This window comes from Theropithecus gelada, chromosome 11, assembly GCF_003255815.1.
Source record: "Theropithecus gelada isolate Dixy chromosome 11, Tgel_1.0, whole genome shotgun sequence".
NCBI lineage: Eukaryota > Metazoa > Chordata > Mammalia > Primates > Cercopithecidae > Theropithecus > Theropithecus gelada.
In genome coordinates this window covers 58362760-58390547 of record NC_037679.1, presented here as the reverse complement: position 1 = coordinate 58390547, position 27788 = coordinate 58362760, and the positions used below count along the sequence as shown (strand labels likewise).

The 27788-nt window shown below is 38.3% G+C and overlaps 1 protein-coding gene across 27 annotated transcripts in view; it reads left to right on the top strand.

Moving 5' to 3' along the window:
• The window catches only part of ANKS1B (ankyrin repeat and sterile alpha motif domain containing 1B), a 1261968-nt gene that overhangs the window by 819082 nt on the left and 415098 nt on the right, over positions 1-27788 (top strand). For 13 of the 27 annotated variants that reach the window (XM_025401063.1, XM_025401073.1, XM_025401069.1 and 10 more), the window contains exon 1: positions 5391-6091. In XM_025401063.1, the coding sequence (XP_025256848.1) occupies positions 5888-6091 (204 nt within the window). In that variant the 5' untranslated portion in view covers positions 5391-5887. Of the gene's footprint in view, positions 1-5289; positions 6092-27788 lie in introns of those variants that run through there. The other 14 variants (XM_025401059.1, XM_025401058.1, XM_025401057.1 and 11 more) reach the window with 3 other exon arrangements.

The window sequence follows — 27788 nt, the reverse complement described above, 5'->3', positions numbered from 1 at the left end:
AACCCCAATCAAAAAAAAAAAAAAAAAAAAAAAGAATCTTAGAAGAAAACCTAGAAAACAACATTCTGGACATTGGGCTTGGGGAAGAATTTATGACTAAATCCTCAAAAGCAATTGCAACAAAAACAAAAATTGATAAGTGGGACCTAACTAAATTAAAGAGCTTCTGTACAGCAAAAGAAACTATCAACAGAATAAAAAGACAGCCTACAGAATGTACAGAATGGGAGAAAATATTTACAAACTATGCTTCCAACAAATATCTAATATCCAGAATCTATAAGGAACTTAATTTAACAAATAAAAATAAATAACCACATTAAAAATGGGCAAAAGACATGAACAGACACTTCTCAAAAGAAGACATACAAGTGGCCAAAAAACATACGAAACAATGCTCAGTGTCACTGATCATCAGAGAAGTGCAAATCAAAGACACAATAAGATACCATTTCTCACCAGTCAGAATGGCTATTACTAAGAGACATAATAGCTGCTGGCGAGGCTGCAGAAAAAAGGGATGCTTATGCATTGTTGGTGGGAATGTCAATTAGTTCAGCCTCTGTGGAAAGCAGTTTGGAGATTTCTCAAAGAACTTAAAACAAACTACCATTTGACCCAGCAGTCCCATTACTGGGTCTATATCCAAAAGAAAATAAATCATTCTGCCAAAAAGATATCTGTGCTAATATGTTCATTGCACTACTATTCACAATAACAAAGACATCGCATCAACCAGGGTACTCATCAATGGTGGACTGGATAAAGAAAACATGGTACATATATTCCATTGAATACTATGCGTCCATTAAAAAAGAAAAAAAAATTATATCCTTTTCAGCAACATAGATGCAGCTGGAGACCATTATTCTAAGGAAATAAATGCAGGAACAGAAAACCAAATGCTGTATGTTCTCACTTATAAGCGAGAGCTAAATATTGGGTATTCATGGACATGAAGAAGACATCAACAGAAACTGGGGACTACTGGAGTAGGGAAGGATGGAGGGGGACAAGGTAAGAAAAACTATTAGCTACTATGCTCAGTATCTGGGTGACAGGATCATTCATGCCCCAAACCTTAACATCGCATAATATACCCAGGTGGCAAACCTGAACATGTACTCCTAAACACAAAATAAAAACTAAAAACAAACAAATAAGTCAACCTCTTGGGGGAAAGCTTTAGAGCTTTCTGTTCTGATAAACTGACTGTCCCTTTAAGCAAAATCTTTGAGCCGATCTTCCACACTAGGGGCAGGAATGATAGCCTCTGGTCTTCTTAGTTTACCTTTCTGGGCATGGAACCTCTATCCTATATGTAAGCAGTCGAGGGCAGTCAAGATCCCAATATTTTTGGCCTGACCCAGCTGGGATGAACTTTCCACTCTATGAATGGGGTCTGGGTGGAAGAAGGGAGCCCCTGACCTCTCAGGCACACTTACCAGGAATTGAACCTCTACAACTTAGATTTAGAGGAAATTGGAAATGCTGGCCTGCCCCTTTTGATGAGATCCTGTGCCTCTTGGTTGGGATTTGAGGAGAAGGGAAGCCCTTTCTCTTGGACACTTTCAACCAAAGTGGAGCATCTATGGAGATGAGTTGCAGGGGAAGGAGGGGCCAGAGGAAGTCATGGCTCAAGTGCTACAGAATCTCAGAATCTCTGTTCTTACTAAGTTTTAGTGTCTGTTTTTGGAATAAACATTTTTACATTATATGCTCTTAGGACACTTTGCAAAGACTTTGATGGTTGGTTTTTGTTGGCATTGTTTTCGGTTTTTGTTTGTGTAGGCTTTTTTTTATTGTTTGTTTATAATTTTCAACAGTTAAGTTTTTTGACTGGGGCTTGGATCTGTGGAGCTCCTCACACTGCCATTATGGGAGTAAAACCCCTAGAATTATTATTTTTTAAAAGACTGTAACAAAGAAAATTCCTGTTTTCACCACATACTCTGAGCTTCAGTTTCCTTATGGTAAATGGGGATAATAATTCACACCACACTGCCTAGGACATGGTAGCCTGGAATAATGGTCAGTTTCTTCTTTCCTTCCTCTTGTCTCACTTTTGGAATTAAAGACATTCTAGTTGAATAAAGGTTCCTGCCTAATTAGTGTGTTGTTATGCTTTAAGAATTTTAAGACTCCATAAAAGTATTTTAGGTAAAGCGAGTAATATATTTAAACACTATTACAGAGTGATCTTCAGACCTGAACCAAGATTCTTTTAGAGATTTGACTCATGAGAAAAATACTTTAACAAAACCACAAACAAACAACATGACTCAGGGTCTTTTTTTTTCCCCTTCTTCCTTCTGTTTTATACCTCCGTCTACCCCATCCTCTCCCAGCTCATCCTCCATGTATGATAACATTTTGTCAACATGTAAAAATTATTGAATAAAAATTGAAGGATTTAATAGCTAAAAGAATAAAATTCAGGCAGTCTATATAAACTTTGTAAAGCAGTTCATAACCACCATTTTCTCTGATTTGTGTTCTTATATAGCAGTCTGAACCTTGAAATAACCCCCACCACAAATATACTCTCTTTTGTAATATATAATTTTATTTATTTTTATTGATCTAAGGGGTACAAGTACAGATTTGTTACATGGATATATCCATAGTGGTGAGGTCTGGGCTTTTAGTGTACCCACCACCAAAATAGTGTACACTGTACCCATTATGTAATCTCACATCCCTCACCCTTCTCCCACTCTCCCCCTTTCTGAGTCTGCAGTGTCTATTAGTCCACTCTCTATGTCTGTGCACACACACATTCTTTCTCTCTTCTCCCTCTTTACCTCTCTCTATATTAAGAAGTGAGAATCTCAAGAAAGCCATTTCCAATATCATTTATTCGTTTAGTTACTCAGGCATTTATTTAATAAAGTTTATTTAATAAGTAGGATGTGTATGGTGCTCTGCCAGGTACTTGGCCCCTGGTTTGCATTTTAAGAGATGAAACAGATTTGAAAAGCTGGCCAATCAGCATGTGCCTTGCCAAGCCAAAATGTTATCGTCATGTTTACTCAATTTCTGTGTAGTATACTTAACTATTTATAATTTAAAATGACCAGGAGGAGCACTGTGGCTGTGATCCTAGGAGAAGCTATAATTGAGACTTTCCTTTTTTTCCCCCTTGTAACAGCTTTAGAGCTGGCCAGGGACAAATAGCATCTTGTTTTTAGCTTCTCCTACAGGTAATGTTGAGCAGCTAGAATCTATTAAGATTGATTCATAGACTACTACAAACTCTTTGATCTTATTAAAAAATCCAGGACCAATCAGCAACAAAACATAATCAAGTATGATGCAGTCCACCCAGGGCTGCTTATTCAAAAAGAGGATGAGGATGATGAGCTAAAAGACCTGAAAAAATCTGTTTAAAAAACAAGTTATCTTCTTCTAAATAAATAATGTAGAGACTTGGGATAAAGTTAAAACTGTTTTTAAATTTGAAAATAGAAGAATTTTTTGTACTTTGGATTGTGAAATTACATTATTTTGTTTAGCAGGTATGTACTGAATCTTTACCATGTGCAATATTAGCAAAGCATATTGCCTGCTTTCAAGAAGTAAGTCAGACACAAACAACTAAAATTGAAGGCAGAAAATACCTGTTACAATAGAGGGCCTAAAAATGCCATTTAAGACAGAGAAGAAAAAGATTTATTCCTGATAGAAGATTAGAAGAGGTTTCATAATGGAAATAGCATCTGATTCAAAGCCAACAAATGGACAGAAATGTGGGGACATAATAAAGCCAACCAAAGTGCATTATGGGGTGGCTTTAGAGACTGGCAAGTAATCCTGACTGGCTAGAGCAGTGGAAAAGGGGAAATAAAGTTAGATGAACGGCAGTCGATCATGAAGACCCCAAAATGTCATCAGAGGAGCTGGTAGTTGATTTTGAAGACAACAGAAAACCACAGAAGGGTTTTGAAACAGGGAGTAGTAATCAAAACTGTGTCTTGAAGGGATTATTCTGATACCATGCATAAAATTAATTTTTTTCAATATCAGAGGTAGAAAGACCAATATAGAAGTCGTTGTTCCGCTAGGCTAGGTGTGCCTGAACTATGAGGACAAAATCAATGTAGGCGGCAGTTCTGTAAACGTAAAACAGGAAATAGAATCAAGGGAATGGATCACACTGGGAAGAGGGGTGATAGAACCTGGGGACTGATTTCAGTAGTGAAAGAGAAGTAGAAGATGTTTTAAGGTTTAATGTCTGTGTGCTAGGAAAGTTGACAATGCCTTTAAAAAGAGAAAGGAAACAGAGAAAGATGAGGTTTGAGGAAAAAAGAAAAGTGATGTTTCATTTATTCAATAAATTTGTATTAGGCACTTGCTATGTGCCAGGCGGCTGCTCTCGGGGGATGAGAGAGTTGTCTTTAAATTTTAAAGCTCTTTATGTGGAAGAGGCACCGTTCTCAATCTGTGCTTCTCCAAAGGCAGAGCTGGAGCAGTGAGTAGAAGCAAGGTAGGAAGTGAAATATCTTTCTAATAAATTGAGGCTTCGTGAGAAGTAGTAAGAGCTCTGTTACAGGCAGTATTCAAGTAGAAGTTGGAAGATATTCTTCTAGGAACATTTTAGCTAGGGATGCCTCCGTTAGGAAAAGGGTTAGACTAACCTTTCTGCAACTTCTCTCCCAATCTTAAGAGTCTATTTCTTCTGATGATCTAGTCCTGTGGGTTCTATTCTTAATCCCTGGTTTCTCCCAATTGTTAAATAAATTACCAAGTCTATCTGCCATTCAGTAAAACTCACACATTTACATCTGTTATTCTTGAATTATTTTGGGTTAAGGCTCATCTTTATTAAAAAACAATTATACCCTGTTAATGTTTCCTTTATAGCTAATTTAGAATGGTAACCCTGGTAGATTGGGTTATAAATATCAAAGGGGAAAAAGGATTTCTTGTGCCTAATAATACTTTTGTTTGGAAGAAACCATGCAAACAAGAAATAAATTATCTTGACTTCAAGATTGCGATGCAGTTTCTGTATTTTGCAGTATTTCAAAAAAGAAAAAAAATATATATATCTCGGATAGGCTTATTTTGCTATAGCATGGTAAAGAAACAGAATAATTATTCTCCAAACACTGCAAAGCTTCAGATCAGAAACATTTATCTGTGCTGCATTTAAAAAAGAAGAAGAAAAGACAGGAAAGAAAGGAAAAGGAAAAAGGGAACCTGTCGTGAGCTCTGTTATAAGCTATAGTTCAAGCTTTGCGTTTCCTGGTGTCTTTTGAAACGTAAAATTCCACAACAAATAGCTCTGTAACGTATAACCAGTATGAAGATTCAATTCAGATTTAAGCACTTTGGTTTGCTTTTGAATCTTGCTATTTTCTGCATTTGTTTTGACTGCTCTCATCATTCAAGATTGACGCTTGGATGGGTGTGTAGGAGGAAGCAGCAGCAGCAGGCTTACAGCTTGCAGACAAAAAAAATCTGCCTTATCTGATGGCTATTATTGAAAATGCGAGGTGTAGCCTGGGCTGGGTAATGAAGGGGAGCGAGCGAGGGGGAGCAAGGAGCATGGAGCTGCATACTGATGAGTGTAGGAGTACTTGATAAAAAAGAATTCTGGCTGCCGGCCGTGCATTGCTCATTGTGGAGTACTCCAACAATCACATAGAACGCAGACCAGCCCAAGCTGACAGCTTGATATGCCTTCTTCTGCTGCCTGGTTTTGGGGGCTGTATGACGTACTGGTCGGTAGTAAAGATTAATATGTAAGAAATGTGGAGCTAGGATCAAGTCATACTCCACAGCCTGCCTGACAAACTATGTTTTACTTCTGACTTTGCTGTCTCGCTGAGAACATTAATCTGTCAAGCTGGCGGGCTCCTTTGATAGCAACTTTCCCAGGGGCATGATGTGGCAATGCCACCTCTCAGCCCAGGACTACCGCTATTACCCCGTGGACGGCTACTCCCTGCTTAAACGCTTCCCTCTTCATCCTCTTACAGGACCCAGATGCCCTGTCCAAACAGTGGGACAATGGTTGGAAAGCATTGGGCTACCTCAGTACGAGAACCACCTGATGGCTAATGGATTTGACAATGTGCAGTTTATGGTAAGACGCTCTCTGTGTCCACGGAGCTGCCTTTTGTCTGTCTTTGCTTCTTATGTGTCTTACATGGCTCAGAGGCAGCCTGATTTGCACCAAAATCGGTCAGATTTGTGTATGTAACTGCATTGGAAAATTGGATGCCCTCAGGACTGAACTTACTGTGTACATATAGACTCTTACTAAAAAATGAGATCTGTATGTATCTATATACATATATGTTATATGAATGAACTGGTGAGAGTGCTATTTATAGGCAGTGAAAGAAGATTAATACTGATATTCTCCCTGTCATTCTTTGTATGATTTTTTTATAAATTTGTAATCTTAGAATACTTGGATTATATCACTCTTCAGCTAATTCTTGATTATTATATTATTTCACTTGAGCATCAGCATTTAGTGGTTAATGAGACAATTTGCTGTGTTTATGGTGTGAAGATCATTTCTTTTCCTGATAATTGTTCAATAAGCAGTTTAAATCATGTGGACAACCTTCAGTTCATTAGCAAATTGCTTCAGATGGTCATTTGTGGAGAGCGTTTACTTCCACATGCTGATTGAAGAACGATGAAGTGTTGTTTATTACTTTAGGCGGAAAATAAACACTTTGGTTATTTAGCTGTCAATATTTAGAAAGAGAGGTTGGTGGACTAAGTATAGTCATGTACTTCTGAATTCTGCTCTACATGCAGTTGAAACCTGGCATGTGCTAAGTTTCCACCGTTTTGCGTATAGGTGAGGAAGGAGGATGGGGAACTGTGCAAACCAACAATTCAGCTTTCTAATCATTCCCATACCTCCCCTGGTGCTCATCAGTTCCCCTTGTTAAGCTACGTCACAGCTCTATTACCTTTCCTTTATTTTAAGTACCCATCACACATATCACTCCCTAAATTTAGAGAGACCTACATAACATGGGCATGTAGAACACCAATGACTTGTGGAAATAAGTAATAGCCCTGCCTAAATAAAATAATAGGGCTGACACCTGCAGCTTACTAGTACCAGAAATGATAACACAATAGTGAAAGCTGGTTAGATTTTTTAATTTCTGTCTTAGATTACTTTTCTCTGAGATTGACTTGAGTATTATAGATTTGAAGATTATTAACATTATTCGACTTCTGCTTCTTCTCCAAAAGTATGTATGCCCAAGAGTTTTTAAAAATAAAAGACATAAATATAGTAAGATATATGAGCTCTAAGTAACTATATGCACAGAATGCTTTATGAGTGATTTGTTGGTTTTTTTTATACTGAGATATGCAGCTACTGTTATTTTTCTTGTGTTTATCAAGTACTATCACTGGTTATATAGACAAGATATTTGGGTATTGAAATGGAAAAAAGTGAAAGTTCTTCAATTGCTATGAAAGTCTTAGAACACTGAGCAGATTTAGGACAGACTTAGGACACTAAACAGATGGCATTAAGAATTAGAGGAACTATCAAAGAGAATTGAAGTCTTTTTATTATTATTTTTGTTTACTGTACATTTCAATATCTTAATTATTTCTCCCTACGTCTACTTGAAATAAGAGTTTCTCATTCCCACCCTTCAAATCCTTGTCCAAATTTATTCTGGTCCCATGAGAAGTTAGGTCTTTGGATTTCCTGGATCATTTGACCACGCTGAAAGACTTTAATTCAGCTTATTTTTCCTCCTAATGTTAAACACTTATGAGCAAATATAATACCTTTTTGAAAGCCTCGAACTTAAAGGTTAATCAAACAGGTTTCAAATAAGCATTCAAAGAGAGATTGTAAAAATTATTCATGAATGAATCATGTATAAGCACTTCAAAATTTATATGGAAGGCAAAATCCTGGGTATATGTGATGTAACCAAGGGCTAATCATAGATTATATTCTTTACTTGTTTAATTCAAAGTATTTGGTATAATTTTCTAGAAAATAAGAAAATATTATTAATTTAGATGGATCAATCAAATACTTTCTTCATGAGACAGAATTATCTTTTAAAAAAACTTTGAATTGCCATTTAGAGGAGTTAATTAATTATGAAAATGAAGCAAATCATGAAGTGGTATAATCAATTAGTGCTTTACATGCTGTTATACACCATTTATTTGCTACTAGTATCATAAGCGATTAATTTCTACCTTTATAAAAATTATTTATTGATCTACATAATCTAATTTATATAATTGCAAACTTAGTTAAATACATGAATATGATTGGCTTGCTGTAAGAAACGTATTTCTTTAATGTGGTGAAAAATCTGTTAGACTTACTTAGTTTCCACTCAGTATCATATTCTAGCTTTTGTTTTTCTTGAAGCACATTCTGACCTGCATTTATTCCTCCGGTTGCCTAAGCAACAAGCACCACACTCCTATTAACTATGATGTAGTGCAGGTCTTATTAGCGTTTTTGAACAAGACAGTAGAAATCAAAAGGATATAATTAATGTTGGTTGAAACATCATAGTGCATCCATGCATAGATGTACTTTATTTAGGAAATATTTTCAGAAGTTAATTTTTTATTCAATCAAGAATCCATTAATGAATGCGAATTTAAAATGTCCATATAAGTAACTTAAAGTATTTATTGAAAGCTTTAAAAATTATTTGCTAAATCTGTCTAAATACATCCTCTCACACATTAATGCAATACATGGATGATTTATCTCCATGGCTATGATTATCTTTAATAAGGACTATTTTCACCAATGTCTAGATATGGTTAGAAAAGAAAGACCCCAGTTGTTTTTTGTTTTTTGGTATTTGTTTTTTTTTTTTTAGAGGGAGTCTCACTTTGTTACCCAGACTGGAGTGCAGTGGTGTGATCTCAGCTCCCTGCAGCCTCCATCTTTCCAATTCAAGCAATTCTCCTGCCTCAGCCTCCCATGTAGCTGAGATTACAGGTGTGCACCACCAAACCAAGCTAATTTTTATAATTTTAGTAGAGACAGGGTTTCACCATGTCGACCAGGCTGGTCTAGAACTCCTGATCTCAAATGATCCGCCTGCCTCGGCCTCCCAAAGTGCTGGGATTACAGGCGTGAGCCACCACCTGGCCCCCAATTGTTCTTAAATGTTTGTTGATTATTGCTCCTCTTTCAGGCTGATATTTATCCTTGATTTTACTGATATGTGATTTTTTTTCCCTGTATCTTAAAGACAAAATTTCAAACTTTTCCTTTATGTATTTCATTTTGGTTTTCATTTTGGTTTGTAGAATAGTTATGCACACAGTTTAGATCTTTCTGTGTCCTTAAAAATGTAAAATAAATAGAAATTTGTACAATCAATGAATAGTTTCAAAAGTACATTGGGTCACCTAAGACTTTAGGAGAGTTACATCTATGTTAAATCCAAAAGCCACTTCACAACAGAATTTTTTGTCTGAAAATCTGCCCAGATCCCACCTTACCTGTTCATCCCCTCAGAAGTCAAATATCACCACCTCCCTCATGCTTGCCAAAGCCTACCTGATACTCACTAACCTCTGGGAATGCTGCCATGCCCTCTGACATTTCACTCACTTCCCCTGAGTTTGCAACATGGAGAATGTGTCTAAGTTTCAACATTTTTTTTCACCAAGGAGTTTAGGTATGAAGTGATTACTATACAAAATGTGCATGCTTATTTATTTCCTTGTTATATTTGTCTCTACCATCATATTTATTTTTCAAAGTCTAATGACTGCTTCCTAAATTTTAGGCCCCAAAGAATCTATTCTTATCTTAATAACTTTGTTCATCTGTATTCTCTACCCACTCCTCCTGGACAGACATTTCATTTCCTTCCCTGATGTCTTTTATCCTCAAAGGTATAACTCAATTCCTGCCTGGTTTAGGTAGCTTTCTTTAATGGTTGCAGTACAGAACAGCCTCTTTTCTTCTGAACTCACGCAGTGGTTACATTTGACATGAAAAAAAATACATTTGGCATGCCATTATTCTCTCTCTAGAATTAGGAGTTAAGTTTTCACTTGTATGTATCTTGTCTCCCCAATTAGACTGGAAGCTTCTCAAGTCCAAGTTCTGTGTATTCAGTTCCCTTGCTCTCCTCACAAGTCCCGGCATAATGCCGTGTGCATAGAAATCAGCCTGTAAAAACCGAAAACACAACAGATTGTTGTAGGTGGACCTCCAGTCTCATTTTTAAACTGGAAGCCTTATTTTGCCAATGGAAACATGGACCATTAGTACCCTTCACTCATTCATGCAAAAAACACTCCTCAGACATCATTTATGTGCCAGAGACAGTGTTAAGCACTAGGGATGTAACAGTGAATAAGACATGATCCTTACCCTCAAGGAGAGTACAGTATTTCCCTTAGACCTATATTATTTACATGCATATCACACATACACACATTTCTTCATGCACACATGGGTGCACACACACTACACCAAAGGGATCTTGCCCCTCATTCTTCACATAATCACCATCACTCAACATATGTATTTACTAACAGTTGGTTTGTCAGCAAAAAATTACAGTAGATAATAGAAGAGGTAAAATCTAACATAGCTTGAAATAAAGGAAAATGAATATACTGATGATATCAAAACACTGGCAGTGTTATGGTAGATTCATAGTCTGAAGACTGTATTAAGAAGTTTATATTACTTGGAGGAGGGCTGATCCATAACCTCACCATGATAACTAGCTGACAGTTATATTTGTAAACTCTAATCAAAATGGGGAAGAATGAAATTATTACCAACTCATTTTCTAAAGCACCTCCTGTGTTTCCAACAATTGCCAACTAGATTGACTTGGAATGCTTTGACCCTTATTAAAATGTTCAAAATGCAGCCTTTACAGAATAAGAAATAACAATAATACTGATGGCCCTACATGAATTGGCATTTTTGTACACTTGGGTGGATAGTATTCATAAAGGACTTGCTGAAGGTTAAAGTGAGTAGTGCCTATTAGACACTGAAGTGGAACCACAGAGCTCTTGGAGTCATCCATTTGAACAAAACATTTGTGCACGATAGAGCTCATACATATTTAATTAAAACATTTTTTCCCATTGCTGTGGTGCATTTTACACGTTAATGTACTTACATCTCTTTTCCACTTTTACATAACTTTTCTATAATGAAAACATCATTTGCAGTTGGCCTGAAAAAGTGACCTTTTAAGTATCTTATTAGCATATTGTGATCCAAATAAGAAGTTAAACTTGTGAAGTAGAAAAATTAATTGTCCTTAAAGGGTGAGACTAGTCACCACCCCACCCCCCACCCCCGTGATAATTTCTTGTTCCAATATTGGTTAGGAAAATGTTGTGAACTTACTGAGATTTAAAGATACAAGAGAAAAATACCTGCCAAATTTCCTATACCTTCTTATTTCTCAAAGAGTCTAGGCTCAGAGTTGAGTGGGTGGCCTTATGTTGAAAGTACAGCTATAGTTTTCTAAAATAATTTAGGCCAATAGTTACAAACCCACTTTTGAAAGGAAAAAAAAAAAAAAACATAACCTTTTCAACTGCCAGAATTTAAAAATCTGTTGGTATCTAAAAGTCAAAGCCAAGAGGGAGTTATTCTTTATCTGGACAACAGCTTAATTACAAATATAATAGGCACAGCCTATAGTGGTGTGAGATAGAACCAAAGTAAGACTTCTCATTTCCACTATCTTGTTTCTCTATGATTCAGTTTACTCATCTGTAAAATCAATCTAATGAGGGGTCTAGAAGAAATGTTCTTTTCAATTGTTATTTAATATTTTGAGCTCTTTAAAGAGACAAGTACAATATTGGTGCTGGCAGAGCTACTAATTGTTCTTGTATATCCCATTAGCCTTGCACGAATACTGATTGCTTGTGCAGCAGAAAGTCAGAAATGAGGGCATGTGCAGGGATGACCATCTTGGAAGAATGGATTTCTGAAAAAGAAAAAAAATTAGCCATGATTCAAATCTTGTGTTAAAAATGAGCCTTTTCCTCCTTCTGGAAGTTACTCTGATTAAATTTTTAAGCACTAAAATATGCTGCCCCATTTTCTAATAATGCAGTATATAACTCCCATTACTAACTAATGCTCACATGAATAGGCCTTTAATTTAGTCATGCAGCATATTTGCATAATTTGATCTCCAGTATTACTTCAAATGACCAGATATTTGAGATGAGAAATTTTCCTCATGAATCAGAAAAGTTACCAAAGCTGCTGAATTACAGCCTAATTTTAAGAAATCCAGCCACAGTCATATTTCTATTCTTCTTTAAAAAGATACATCTCTCAAACAAGTGTTCAGTGGCAGTGACCTCCATTTTCTCACTTACAACCACTTCTTAACCCTATAATCCAGCTTGTTTCTCAACTTTTCTGCTGAAATTGCTCTCTTTTAAGTCAGCTCTGATCTGCTTCTTACCAGTTCCCTGCCCCCTGCTTGTTTTTCCACTTTTCTTCTCTTAGCTCTCTTTACAATATCTGATTTTCACTATCCACTCCTTCTTATTTACTCTCTGTTTGTGTTCCATGACATTAGACTCCCCTTTGCAATCACCTCTGTTGTTCTACTTCTCCTCATGCCTCCAAACAAGGGTGGTGCTCTACGTCTTTCCATTCCTCAGGGAGATCCCTGGTTCTCATAGATCCATATCTGTTCCCCATGTTTCACCTCTTTCTACCTGGTTCCCAGCGCTGTCCAGCTACTCAATAGACATTTCCAGATGCAAAGAGCATTTAGCACAGACCTGGCATAGAATAAATGTCCAGTAAATGTTAACTATCCTACAGCCAGAGTGATCTTTCTAGAGCACCACTTGCTTTAGCACTACTCTGCTTAAAATCCTTCAAAGGTTCTCAGTTACCTATGGGAGAGATTATAGGGCATTGCTAAAATCCTTAATATGACTTTCATATTTAGGATCCTTAATGACCTGGCCCAACCTTATTTCCAGCCTTATCTTTCACCGCTTCCTCTTTTGCAATAGAGAACTGCATATTTTTCTTTCATTGCCTGGCTTTGCACATGCTACTGTCTCTGCCAAGAATGATCTTCCTTTCCCTCTTAACTCCGTTTTATCCTTTAGCTCTAAGCGTACTTGTCACTTTTTTTAGCTCTCAGTTCTTTTCTCAACCTCCAAGTATGGGTTAGGAACTCTCCTTCTATCATACCCTTTTGAAAAACTTATCTTACAGGGGTACATTACCTCTTTACTTGTCCATCTATCCCCACCACTTCTGCCATATATAAACACTAGAACAGGGGCCAGCAAACTTTTTCTGTAAAGGGCCAGATGGTAAATATTTTAGGCTTTGCAAGCCACATGGTCTCTATTGCAACTACACAACTCAGCTATTGTAGCATGAAAGCAGCCATAGCCAAGTACATAGATGAATGGGCGTGGGCATGTTCCAATAAAACTTTATTTACAAAAACAGGCAGATCTGGTCAATGGGTCATAACTTGCTGACCCTACTCTCAATTTTGAGTTCCTTATGAGTTAGATATATGCTTTTATCCCCTGTATCTCCAGGCACAGCCCATAGTTTACACACATAGACACAGGAAATGTTTAATGAGAGGAAGAAGAAAGCAGATACCGAGGGAGGATAGAAGGAAAAGAAAGAAGGCAGGAGAAAGAGAGTGAGGAGATCAGGCAGGTGGCTACATGAAGGGTTTCTGAAGGCCTGTTTAGTTTAAAGAGAACCCAGCCAATAGCTGAGGCTGTTCAGAGCACAATCCAGCCTTCAGGAGTCTGACGAGAGCTAGGGAGGGTGTTTTTGCTTTCACCAAGCCGACTGGGGTATATTTTCAGCAAGGGAATTGCACAGGCACAGGAACTAGAAAAACACAGCTGCAAAGGAAGCCTGTTGTTCCCTATGTTTGGAATTCCTTTTTCTTCCTTCTTCACCTAATTGTGTATCATTGTTCATGAATCAGCTTAAGCATCACTTCCTCCAGGAAGTATTCCCCAACACTATCCTGCCGTCTGGCTGGCGTAACTGTCCCTTCTCTGTGCACCCACGGTGCTCTGTTCTTAGCTCTATGCTAGTCCTTATTATATCGCATCACAGTTCTTTTATCTGTTCAGATGTCTGCTTTCCTGTCCCCCCAACAGAAAGTAAATTCCTTAAAGGCAGAGATTGGGTCTTGTTTATCTTTCTATTCCTAAAGCCTACCACAGAGCTTGGCATATAGTAGCTTCTTAATAAATATTGATCAAATGGAATTTTTAAGTTCTATGTAGTTTCATATAAATTATCCCATATAATTCTCACCAATACCATCAGTATTAGTATACTTACAATTAGAAATAAAGAGGATGAAACTCAACAAGGTTAGAAAAAATTGCCAGCAGAGCCTAGATTTCAAAACTAAACCTCTGTAACCTAAAAGTCCCTGCTCAATTCAGTAAAAGGACAGAACTTCACCATTTCTCCCTTCACTTATTCAGCAATTGTTTCTTGAGCCACTGTTATACTGCAGGCACTAAACAAGATACTAGCCCTGCCCTCAAAGCACTCCAAGTTTGTCATACTTCTGGTCCTTTGAGGGACTTTATCTTACTTATTATCTTCTCACTTGCTTGCTCTGCTTCTCAAGAGGATGTCTATTTTAACCAGACAAGAATGCTCACTGCCAAATAAATATATGCCTTCACTTTTGTTTACAATTTCCCTCCTACCTAACATAGCCTATGTCCTCCCAATTACCAATCACGGAAGACCTACCTCAAGGTCCTAGGCGCTCCCCTTGCTCCAGGGAGCCTTCCGCTACTGACCTGGAACTTGCTCACCTCTCCAGCCTTATCTTTCACTGCTCTTAAGCTCTGGCCATGTTGGATTACTTACAGTTCTACAACAGTGCTACACCTACTCAGACATCCACGTCTTTGCATATACTGCCTCATATAAACACTGTTTTCTGCCCAGAACACTTGCTTCTTGCACTCATTCTTGCACTCTTACTTCAAAAGTCTGGCTTAGGAGTCCCTGCTGAGGAGCCTTAAGCAAACCTTTGGTAATGCTCAACTGTCCTTCACTGTCCTCCCATGACACCCTGTGCATACTTCTCTTGGAGCAGGCTTATTACATGGAACTGAAGCATCTGCTTCTTTTCCAAACTCCTTCCCCTGAAACAAAGAACAGTGCCCTGTTCAGTGTTGTTTCCCAGTTACTAGCACACAGTAGGTCTTCATGTCAGTTTGCTATGTCTGCCATAACAAAGAACCACAAACTAGGTGGCTGAAACAAGAGAAATTTATTGTCTCACAGTTCTGGAGGCCAGAAGCCTGAGACCAAAGTGCCAACAGGGTTGGTTCCTCTGAGGGCTATAAGGGAAGGAGCCGTTCTGGACCTATCTCCTTGGTCACCTTTTCCTTGTGTTTCAAATTCTCTTCTTCTGTGCATGTCGAATATGCACCAGTCATATTTTATTAGGGCCCACCCTAATTACCTCATTTTAACTTGATTACGTCTGTAAAGACCCTATCTCCAAATAAGGCCACATCCTACTATACCTACTAGGATGTGTATCTACATCCACATATCTACTAGGGGTTAGAACTCCAACATATAAATTTGGGGTGACACAATTCAACTCATAACAGTTCTCAATAAATGTGTGTATATGTGTAACCTTTGTTTATTATCCCTCATATTGCTAAGCACAGTCCATAATGATCATTCAATAAATAGCTATTTAATTGAATTAAACTCAATCTACATGAGGTTTACATGAGCTTCCAGATGCCTGAAGGATGTCTTTCATCAATGATGAATGCGATCTTTCTAATAACTTAGAGTTTGTCATAGATGGGTAATCATATACAGATAACACTGCTATTTAATATGAGAACTGGCAACACCAGAACCAGGAACTTGTTACCTTTCTAGCCCTACACTCTTTCCATTTCATTTTGCAGCCTCTTCTGGTACCTAAATAAATCACACTTACAAGAAATATTTATTTGGTTTCCATCCTTACCCTTGATAACTACTTGATAGAAGCACTCCAAGGAAATCGATGATTAGGCAAGCAATGCTTTATAGAAAGAAAAAATATATAGCCAATTTAATAATGTAACTATTGTTTATCAAGAACTTGTTATATGATTATCACATACATTATCTTTACCCCCTCTCAAATGTTACACAGTATGTAGTATTATTCCAGTTTTACAAGGGCAAAACTTAGTTATAGAAAGACTAAGTATATGGTCCAAAGCACTCAAGATTTAAACCCAGGTCAATTTGAGTCCATAAGGAAAAGTTTTCAATAAAAGATACTGGGGTAACATATCTGAGTGAGCTGAGAAAGATCTGAGCCCTGGACAAACAAAAATAGCATAAGCATTCCTTCATCTTAGGTGGATGATGATTTAGAGGAATAGCAACAAGAGAAGTGAGAGAGAAGAAAAAAATGGCCTCATGCAGTCTAGACTAAGGAAACCTTCTCACCATACACAGGGTTATAAAAATACAGATGAATTTCCAGGTCACATTTGTTCTCAGACCATGAGACCTTCTGAGTGGCAGTCATTTCATTCATGCAGGAGACACTACATCAAACAGTAGCAGTGTTCATGGAAGATATGATCTTTCAGTTTAATTTTTTCTATGGTGTAATGAGCTGTCATAATAAAAGGCTATAGATTTTTATCCACAAGAGAACTCAGGCTACAAAGACACAGAAACAATACCTTACAGGTCATTGCATGCATCTCCCTGACTCCATTTCAGACAACCTAGGCTAGTCTGTGTGAATCAAGCACATCATAGGCATTGAGAACTATCCATTCATTTGAGAGTGTATGATCTAAAATAGTATTGAAGAACAAGAACCCTTGCAACACTACTTACAAATTACAGAGGTGAGAAAAATAAAATGGATAATTAATATAGGCCTCTGAATATCAGGTCACTGATTTCTGCCCCTTGAGTCCACAGAATTAGATTCCACATTGTTATACTTTTACCTTCTTTTAGAAGGAGCAAAGATAATTAGAATTCATATTGAAAAATTATGGAACATCTTGAGTTTATAAGCTGATGTCTGGTCTGATGCCTGGCAAAGAGAATTAGGCTTGTCCTTCCCAAGTTTTGAGGGAGATCTTGAAATTTGAGGCCTAGAAACAAATACATCACAAGTTTATTTGACAGAAGTTATATTATACATTCTTTTTTCAGAAAGGTGTAATCCTGTAGAGATAGAGCTGAACATTTGGCATTCATCAGGCCTGTATAACAATATGGCCCATCCAGTTATCTGTTAGCCTAGGACAAGTAAACAGGAATATTCAGGCTGGCAAACATTTACTCCAGAAATCCCTCACTCTTTCAAAAGGAAGCAAGCAAAAGATCATCCATAACAAATCAATCATTTAAGAACTGCTGAATAAATAGCAGTGAGGTTCTTGTTGCAGTGAGTGGGGTAAAGGGTGTGTTATATAGTTAAAAATGCAATCCACTGAATTCCTGGTAATGAATTAAAATATAGTGGAAAGAAGAACACTAAATCAAATTCTTATTGTACTTTATAGTTTTTTTTAACTCTTACACGTGTATTATCTCAATTATCCTGGAGGCAGAAGAAATAGATTCTATTTTTAGTTGTTGCATAATGCTGTGATATTAGGGAAGCCTTCTTCTGTACCCTCTCTGAGCAAACTCAGATATAACCTGATGTTTTTTTCAAAACCTTCCTCAATTCTTATTCTGCTCTAGACACTATCCACTTACTCTTCTTCTCTTTATAACCAAACCTCCCAAAAGAATGCCTACACTTGCTGGCTTGCTCTTCAGAAAAATGCAGTCAGGCCTTAATACCATCAGCCTCTGTCATCATCTTTAAGTTATTTATAAATGGCAACCAATAAACTCTTAATTGCCAAAGACAATATACTCTTACTAGTTCCTATTTACCTGATCTTTCTCTGGCCTTTGATTCTGACCACTCTTTTTTTTTTTTTTATGACAACTCTTCTTGTCCTTGACTTCTAACCTTGTCTCTGTTATCTCCTCCTACCTTCTCAGTCTTCTTTGTAGCCCTCCCTGCTTCTGCCTGTACCCTCAGGCTTAGTCCTTGAGTCTCTTCTCTTCTCACTCTGCACTTTCATCTTAGGTTACTTCACCGAAACTCAACAAAAGCAAAGTTTTCTACCTCCTATATATTCTACTGACCCCTCAAATTCAAAGTGTTTAGAAGTGGAATAATCTTTCCCCCAAAAGCTTGCTCCATGGGAAAGTTATCAGTTGGGTAGAATGCTGATGAGAGATCAAATGAGATTCAACCCAAATGCCTATCAATGATAGACTGGAAAAAGAAAATGTGGTACATATACACCATAGAATACTACACAGCCATAAAAAGGTATAATAACATGTCCTCCACAGGGACATGGATTCAGCTGGAAGCTATTATCCTCAGCAAACTAACGCAGGAACAGAAAACCAAACACTGCCCATTCTCACTTATAAATGAGAGCTGAATGATGAGAACATATGGACACAGTGTGGGGAACAACACACACTGGGGCCTATCAGGGGTGGGGGTTGGGGGAGGGAGAGCATCCGGAAGAATAGCTAAGGGATGCTGGGCTTAATACCTGGGTGATTGGTTGATCTGTGCAGCAAACCACCAAGACATACATTTACCTATGTAATAAACCTGCACATCCTATACATATACCCTGGAAATTAAAATAAAAGTTGAAGGTGAAAAAAAAAGGTGAAAAAAAGAGAAATGAGACTAGAGAAGTAACCACTGGATTTGGCAACACAGAGGTCCCTGGAGAACTTAACAAGAGCACATTCTGTGAAATAAGAGCCATGGAAGCCATATTGCGCTGGATAGAAGATGTAGTAGATAACTGTCAAAAGAAGTTTTTCTGATAATGGTAGTACACAAATACACTAATAGCTAAAGGGTGACTTGGGGGGCAAAGGGAGGAATTTTTTAAAACAGGAGAGACTGGAGTCATGTTTGGCTACTGAAAGGAATGATCAGGTAGAAAAAGAGGTATTGATATTGGAAAAGAAAGAAGGATCAAAAGAATAAAGATGAGAGAGGTTGGGATCCAGAGCCAAGAGGCTCTGGAGAGTTGGTTGTTAATGGGGACATTCCTGTGACAACAGTAAGGAAGACAGAGAGAGTGGGTACCATCATGACTGGTATATGAGGCATTGAGAATATGTAGATATGTTTCTTCTGATGGTTTCTATTTTCTAGTGAATAATGCTGTAAGGATGTGGAAGAATGAGGATAGAGAAGATATTAAAAAGTTGTTTCAGAGGGTGGGAAGGAGAATTTCCTAGGAGAATGGAGTAGGATTACAGGGCCATGTTTAGGGCTCATTTGAGATTTGTAATCATTAGATTCAGTATGGAAAAGACAATCATGCTCCAGAGGAATTAGAAAGACAATTGCACTTTAAGGCACAGAATTGCTTCCGTGGTCCAGCTTCTTTACCTACTTGGTGTGAGATCGTGGGCCAGTCCCTCAGCCTTCGTGAACATCTGTTTTCCATGTGCAAATTGAAACAGTATACCTAGTTCGCAAGGTTTTATTAAGAATTAGATTAAGGCCAGCTCTGTGCTTTCGGTAGGCAATGAATCATGATGGTGACAAGAGTGCCTGTTCCACTTACCTGGCAAACAATATTAGAATTACTGATTAGCCAGTGAAACAGGGAAATCAGCACAGGGCTTCATTGCTCTTACCCTCATAATAGATTGGATACAAGGAAAAAGCTTACATGAATTATTCCAGGAATACTGAAATATCCATAAACCACCTAGCTCAGTGACCTTAAATCAAATAACTTTAAAGGATGTTGGAAAGTCAGTCACCTTAATTCACTCTTACTCACCACAGACTGATTAGTTGACTACATGGACACTCAAAGAACTGAGCCATTCAGGTGAAGTGGCCATAAAGAAGTGCAGGTTGTTGGCAGAGTACTGTGGGATTTCCATGCACTAGATTGCACTTAGCACTTTCCCTAGGAAACGTACTCAAAGACGCCCGCTTATTACAAAATGTTCCCTTAACTATCAATGATAACATTGTGATGATTTTTATGAGACTATTTGAATCCTCAAGAGTCTAGTAGCTTTTTCCTTGAGGGTAACTAACCTAAACTTGCATTCAGACTGTGAAGTATATTAACAAATATGCCACAGCATTTTAAAATGTAAATCTATGTGTTTCAAATCTGCATCTTTTATCCTTTAACATGTGTTGACAGTCTAAAGTAGAAAGCAGATAAGTCTTTAAGGAGTTCTCAGGAAAATCCTTTTGAATGGATTCCCAGGAGGGTTATCCATTCATTCCTAAGGGAACACCTATTGAGCACCTATATACTCATCTAACTGTGCTAAATGTGGTAGAAACTACAAAGAGGCATAGTACAGCATCTGCTTAAAGATCCAACAGTCTACTCAGGGAGCTCAGACTAGCATACTTGACAGCAAATAGCAAATCACATTCAAATGTTAATAAAAGCCAACAATGTGTTTTCACAACATAAAATGTAACTATTGGAGAAATTAGTGTTAGAAATCTATGACTGGCTGGGCACAGTGGCTCACACCTGTAATCCCAGCACTTTGGAAAGCTGAATCAGGAGCATTGCCTGAGACCAGGAGTTGAAGACCAGTCTGAGCAACACAGTGAGACTCCTATCTCAAAAGAGAGAAAGAAAGAGAAAAAGAAAGAGAGAAAAAGAGAGAGAGAGGGAAAGAGAGAGAAAAAGGGAGAAAGAAAGGGAGAAAGAGAGAGAAGGAAAGAAAGAAAAGAGAGAGAGAGAAGGGGAGAAAAGGAAGGAAGGAAGGAAGGAAGAGAAGGGAAAGAAGGGAAAGAAAGGGAAGAAAGGAAAGAAAGGAAGGAAGATTAGCTGGGCGTGGTGGCCTATAGTCCCAACTGTTTGAGAGGCTGAGGCGTAAGGATTGATTGAGCTCAAGAGTTCAAGGCTTCAGTGAACTATGATCACACCACTGCATTCTAGCCTGGGAAACTGAGTGAGATCCTGTTTCAGAAAAAATAGACAGAGACATGGTGAGGGAGGGACGGAGAGAGGGAGAGAGAGAGAAAGAGAGAGAAAGAAAAAGAAAAAAGAAATAAAAGAAAGAAAGAGAGAAAGGGAGAGAGAAAGAAAAAGCAAGTGATTATGATGGAGATGGAAGAGATGTCTATGAGTTGGAGCAATGGGGAAATCTCTAGAGGAACTGGGCTTGAGTGGATTTATGTAAGCAGTGAAGAATGGGGTGAAGGACATAGCACTGAATGGAACAATGAACAAAGATGGTGAGATGTCAAAATGCATGTAGTGTTTGAAGAGCAAAAGAGCTACAGATCTAGTAACAACCCTAGGGGTCATGTATTGCCTCTCTGAGTGGAAGTGTTACCTATCTCCTGAAACTGTGCTTCAGACACTATCCATGCACCATATGGGAAGACAGCTTAATGACCCATCACTGTGCCCAGATGGGCTCACCCAGATGACAGCACACACGTGCACATCACACATACAGACAGCAAAGGCGGCTGAGCAAGGAAACAGCTGTCTGAGACTAATTAACCATCTATTCCAGATAATGCTGAAGCAAATGAAGTTACTTGTGTTACATTAGGTATCTCTCCAAACAAGCCCATCTTCCTGAGGGCTAGTACACTTTCTGAAAACCAGCAGCAAATCTGTTTTCAGTAGTTTCATATCATCTGGAATATCCTCCTATCCTCCTATTCACCTGTTAGAGCTTCTACTTCTTAAAAGATATTCTGTGTTCTCAGTTGCAATAGCTAAAGCAGTCATCCTCGCTTTCACCTTGGAATAATGACCACTGCCAAGAACACCCATCAACCTTCTCATCAATAAAACTCAGTTTGTCTGAAATGTTCCAAGAATTCAAACAAAGAAACATTTGCTTAGTTTCCACTTTCATGTGCCAGATGTTACGCTAGGGCTTCTAAATACAAACATTGATCATAATAATGATGCTAATAATAATAATAATAAACACATTTGCTTACATTTCAGTCACCACTGTTCTAAGTGTTTTACATATATTAACAATTTTAATTATTTTCAAATGATATAAACTCTGTCCCTCCTCTCACAAAGCTCACAGCACTGTAACTGATTGGAACTAAAATGGAGTGACTCAGGCAAGGCTCCATAGAAGAGGTCAGGTTTACACTAGCTCTTGATAGATTAGAAAAATTTGCAGGCTGAAAGGGCTGAGTGAGAGGAACAGCTTTCAGGCAAGCGGAACAGCATATAATTAGCATGGAAGCCCAGAAAAATCATGGCACACAGGGGGTATTCAGTAGTTGAGCCCAGTTAGTGGACAGGAGAAGAAATGAAAAGAGGAAATTCATAACACCATTAAAAAATTGAAAAGAGGAAATACATAAAACCAAGGAGGTTTTTACCAAACAGGGACCAGGCGATGCAAAAGTCTATTTTTATTCTGCTCCAACTCAGATCTCCACAGCCCTGTCTGTGTAACTGAGAATGGATAGGTTTGTTTATTTCTGTCTTTTGATGTGTGTGAATCTCTGCTTTCCTTCCCCTCCACACACTCAGCCCTGTTTAGTTTGAAGTAGTTTGAGGAAAGGACATTGCAGTTCTCCTCTCTCTTACCCGTGCAGTACCTCCCAGTGAGCAGTCAATGTCAGTTGACTGACTGGGTAATCATTGGCCCCAGGTTGTGGATGATTATCTGTGCTGCCTGACAAGGCCTAGCGTCCAGGGATGGTAATTACATTGGCATCAGTGGTGACTTCTGGTGTCGGAGATCCTGTTAGAAAGCATTTTATTGATACTAATTCAGAAGACAGTTCTGTAGCACAGAGAAAACAGTGTACCTTAGAAGCTGTAATCAGAGCTTCCCATTTCAATAGCAGTCTTTGGAACCGAAGCCTAGATGCTAAAAATTAAGGCTTCTCTGCTTCCTATTACCCTACAACCAAAACAATGACAGCACTAAATAGCATCTTCTCTTGTGTCCTTGAGAGCACTCTTGGAAATGAGAATGAGGAAGGAGCTTAGCAAGTGAATGCCTGTGACTGCTTAGCTGTTTGATTGATAACCTCACCTTCTTCCAAAACAGGTGGTCTACATAGACACAGGAACAATGATACCAAGGACAATTTAAACAACTACACTGTAGCAAGGAGAGTAAAATTGACAGAAAGGAGCACACTTTAAAAAAAATGAAATAATATATAATTTTCAAGCATTGAAACAAATATATAAATAAAACTTTAGAACAAACCATTTCCTGCATTGTTCTCCCTGTTCCCAGCCCCACTCTCCAAAAGTAAATACTTTCAACATTTCTGTGCTTAGTCCTTCTGGTGGTTATCTCCATATAATATGCAAATGCCCTTAATTTGGGCTTTATCAACTTTAGATATTATTACTGACATCCTGATGTGAGAGATGAGGATTTTACATCGTCAATACTATCATCTCTTCTCTCTCCTAATTCCTCTACCCACACTACAGTTGCAAACTGAATCTTACCTCACAAACTCAAGTGCTACAAAATATCATTTTGTGTGTGTGTGTTTCAAATCAACTTAGTTTTCACTCCATGGCAGAGCCAGCATGAAATTCCATTGCCATCTGGATTGGCTTCTCCTGTTGTCACCATAATACTAGAGACCCTACTGCTGCTAGGCACACAGGGAAATCTGTACTGTATGGTGGTCTCTGCTGAAGTCCTCAGCATCCAAGTTTGCATTGGGACCTTAAAGTGTTTCTCTGCTTCCATGCCAACTTGTGGGGTGTGGGAAGCCGTATCAAGGATGAAAACCCCATACCTGGATCCTGAGAGGCAGGGCACCCAGGATAATGATGGTTACACCCATTTGCGCAGTTACTAGGAACATTAGAGTTATCCTAGAACTTACCTTTTTAAATCTTGTTTAATCTTTAATCTTGCTTAATCTTTCCTGTCATCTCCGATTATTTTTCCTTCATCTTGCATTTCCTATCTTTACTTTATCCTTAAGATTTTCATAGTCTCCATCGTACTATCTATTTTTCTGATCTACATTTTTCCTAGGACCCATTTCCTTAGTCTTCCTGTCCGAGGCTGGACTTGTTCTCTGAGACTGCCACACATTCATCATTTTGGGACTCTCTTCATTGCAGTCCTCCATTGAATCCCCTGTTTCTTGGATGCTTTCCTCCCTGTGTCATTTTTCATATTGCCAGAGCACACACTCAAATAACTGTTTATAAAAGAAACAGCTGAGAAATACATGAGAGATTAATTTCTAACCCTTTGTGAATGTAAAACTGCCCATATTCTGCCCCTGTGGTTGATTAGTAGCATGGCTTAGTATGTCATTCAAGGCTGGATGTGTTCTTTTTTTTTTTTTTTTTTTTTTTTGAGTATGGAAGACAATGCTTCCTTGTCTCTCAGTGTTTGATGTGTTTGATGAGGAGTCTGACGTTGTTTCTTTTATCGGTGACCTTTCTCCCTCTCTGGAAGTTTCAGGATCTTCTCTTTATCCTCAGTGTCCTGATGTGTCACTAAGATGTGACTGAGTGGGTGTCTTTTTCATCCTGTTCCACACTTGTTAGGCACTTTAAATATAAAGGTACATTTTGGGAAATTCCCTTCTATTATTTCTTTGATCATTTCTATCTATCTCTTCGTTTCAGTTGCCTTTTTTGTGAAATCTTCCTAGCCAGGTGTTGGATTTCTTCCATCATTCCTCCGTGTCTTTTATCCTTGTGCCCACATTTACCACCTCTTTGTATTTTCATCTTACACTCTAGGAGATTGCTTTCGATGTTTAAATAGATTTTGTGAATTTTGGCAATATTTTCAATTTCTCAAGGCTCTTTTTCTCTATTCCTTTTTTGGCACCCTTTTCTTTTTCCTCTGATGTATTGTTTTGAACCTGTTAGAAACACCAGTTAGAGGTTAGTTATTTTTATATTGAGATTATTGGAATTGTCTTTTGAAATAGTTTTTCTGCTGTGCATTATTTCCCATTTGATCTTTGTCAGTCGTGCTAAAAGCTATCCTCTGATGACTGTAGTTTGTGACTTTCTGTTCATATTTCAGGAAGAGGCAATGGAAAAGCAAACTGGAAATTCTGTGTGCATTTGTTTTAAATTCCCAGGCTTCGTGTTGTGGTGAACAGAATGTCTCTATAATGATCAGGGTGTCCCAAACACCACTGTACTGGTTGCTCCAGCTTTCCCCACAAAGGCTTTTTAAAATGTATTTAGAGAGTAAGCCTTACTTCCTGAGAATGGAGGGTAAATGCCTGGGGGGTGTGTGTGTGTGTGTGTGTGTGTGTGTGTGTGAGAGAGAGAGAGAGAGAGAGAGAGAGAGAGAGAAAGGGATAGAGACAGAAACAGAGAGAGAGAGATTGGGGTGGGGGTATGTGTGTTACAGGCAGGTGGGCAGCTGTTCAATACAAAGACCTTTAAATTCATCCTCCTTTTCTACCCACTTCTCTATCTCCTCCTCCATCCCATCTCCATTCTCTCAGACTGAAACTTCCAAGGTTCTGATGGGCAACTTGGGCTCTTTTTTTGATTCAGGGCCCTCTGCAGACACACCAGCCCAAAGCTACCTCTGCCCCACTGTATCATCTTTCCACACTCTTTCTGACTTCTGGAAATTTATTGAAATCTCCCAGATCTATATAGCTTTTCTCCAGTTATCCTCATTATTGTGAGATCATGAATTCTTTTTCTAGCTTTTTTTACTGGGATCTAAGAGGAGAAAAAAAGATAAACCAATGGGCTCAGCACACATCTTGAAATAGAAGTACAGTAACACGTTCCTTCTTTATTCATTAGATGATACCAAGTGAGGGAAAAAAAAAGTTGTCTATAAAAAGCAGTAGTAATATCATCAAGCCACAGTTCCAGATATTTCTTCCCTAGAGGGTAGCACAGTGGGATGATTAAGAAGGTAGATTCTGCCTAGATTCAAATTCCAGCCCTGACACTTACGAGGTATAGCACCTTAAGAAAATTACTTAATGTCTCTGTGCTTCGGTTTCCACATGTGGAAACCGTCATGGTAACAACTGCATGCTAATCCCATCGGGTTGAGGTGAGATTTATATGATTCCATTTATGTAAGGCACTTGGAACAACAAGTTCAGGCGCTAATTATTATCGTTGCTATTATTGTCCCTATTTCAGGACGAGGAGGCATGAAGTAGAGCCTCTGCAGTAACTTGACATCCTCTAAGATTGCAGAGAGACAGCCTGGAGTAAATGGGCTTTTGGGTGTCTCTAGTTGGGCCACATCTTCTTAGCTTTTCTTGCCTTGGACTTTGAAGGAAGTGATGACACAGACATTCAGTCAAAAAATATTCATGGACCGTTATAAACATGATTGTGGGTTTAGAACATAATTTCTGCAGCAACCCCTTTCACTAAAGAGAGAGAAAAGAAATGAGAAGTTATGATGCCAACAATATTGTGGCTGTAAAGGAAAGAGAATGAGTCAACACCACAGGCTTCTTGAAAAGCACAGACAGGGAGGTTATTTGAAATGAAAGGATGGTTCTTCTTATTTTTTATGAAAGGGTTAACACTAAATATTGCCATGGCACTATGTACTTCGGGACATATTCACATGATGCTGACTGGGTGTGCTGGCTCACACCTGTAATCCCAGTACTTTGGGAGGCCGAGGCAGGTGGATCACCTGAGGTCAGGAGTTTAAGACCAGCCTGACCAACATGGTGAAACCCTGTCTCTACCAGAAATATAAAAATTTAGCTGGGTGTGGTGGCATGTTCCTGTAATCCCAGCTACTTGGGAGGCTGAGGCAGAAGAATTGCTTGAACCTGGGAGGCAGAAGTTGCAGTGAGCAGAGATCACACCACTGTACTCCAGCCTGGGAGACAGAGCAATATTCTGTCTCAAAAAGAAAAAAGAAAGAAAGAAGGAAAGAGAAAGGGAAAGGGAAGAAAGAGAGAAGGAAGGAAGGAAGAAAGGAAGGAAGGAAGGAAGGAGAGAGAGAGGGGAAGGAAGGAAAGGAAGGAAGGAGAGAGAGAGGGGAAGGAAGGAAAGGAAGGAAGGAAGGAAGAAAGGAGAGAGGAAGGAAGGAAAGAAGGAAGGAAGGAAGGAAAGAAGGAAGGAAGGAAAGAAGGAAGGAAGGAAGAGAAAGGAAAGGAAAGAAAGAAAAAAGAAAAAAAAAACCATGTTGCCATATACTTGAGAGATATGGAAAACTGAAATAAATACAAAAATCAAACATATGACCAGGCATAGTTTTCAATGAATTTTAAGTTTCCAGCTGCAAGACTCATTTGAAGTACTATTCCTCAACCTCAAACAATGGTTAAAAGAAAAATTGCTACCTTATGTACTATATGAGTGGCCGCTTTATGTGCTTTATTTAAACTTGATCCTCACAACAACTTTTTGAGGTGGATATTGATAACGCTATATTAATAGACGAGCAAAGAGAAAAATAAGGCTCAGAGAAGATAAGTAACACTTAGCTGATAAGTAAGGACAATAGGTAATTTACAAGCCCAGGTCTGTTAACATTACTTTTGTTTTCCATGTAAGTATGTTATTGTTAAACTCTCAAGCCCCCCTTTTTTTAGCCACTATGCTTGTTGACTTTCACTACTCACCTTCAATATAGAGTCACCTATTCCCGGTTTTATCCTTAATGTAATCCCTCAATCAACCACTGTATATAGGATTCTTCATTACTTTTTTTTTTTTTTTTTTTTTTTTTTTTTTTTTTTTTTTTT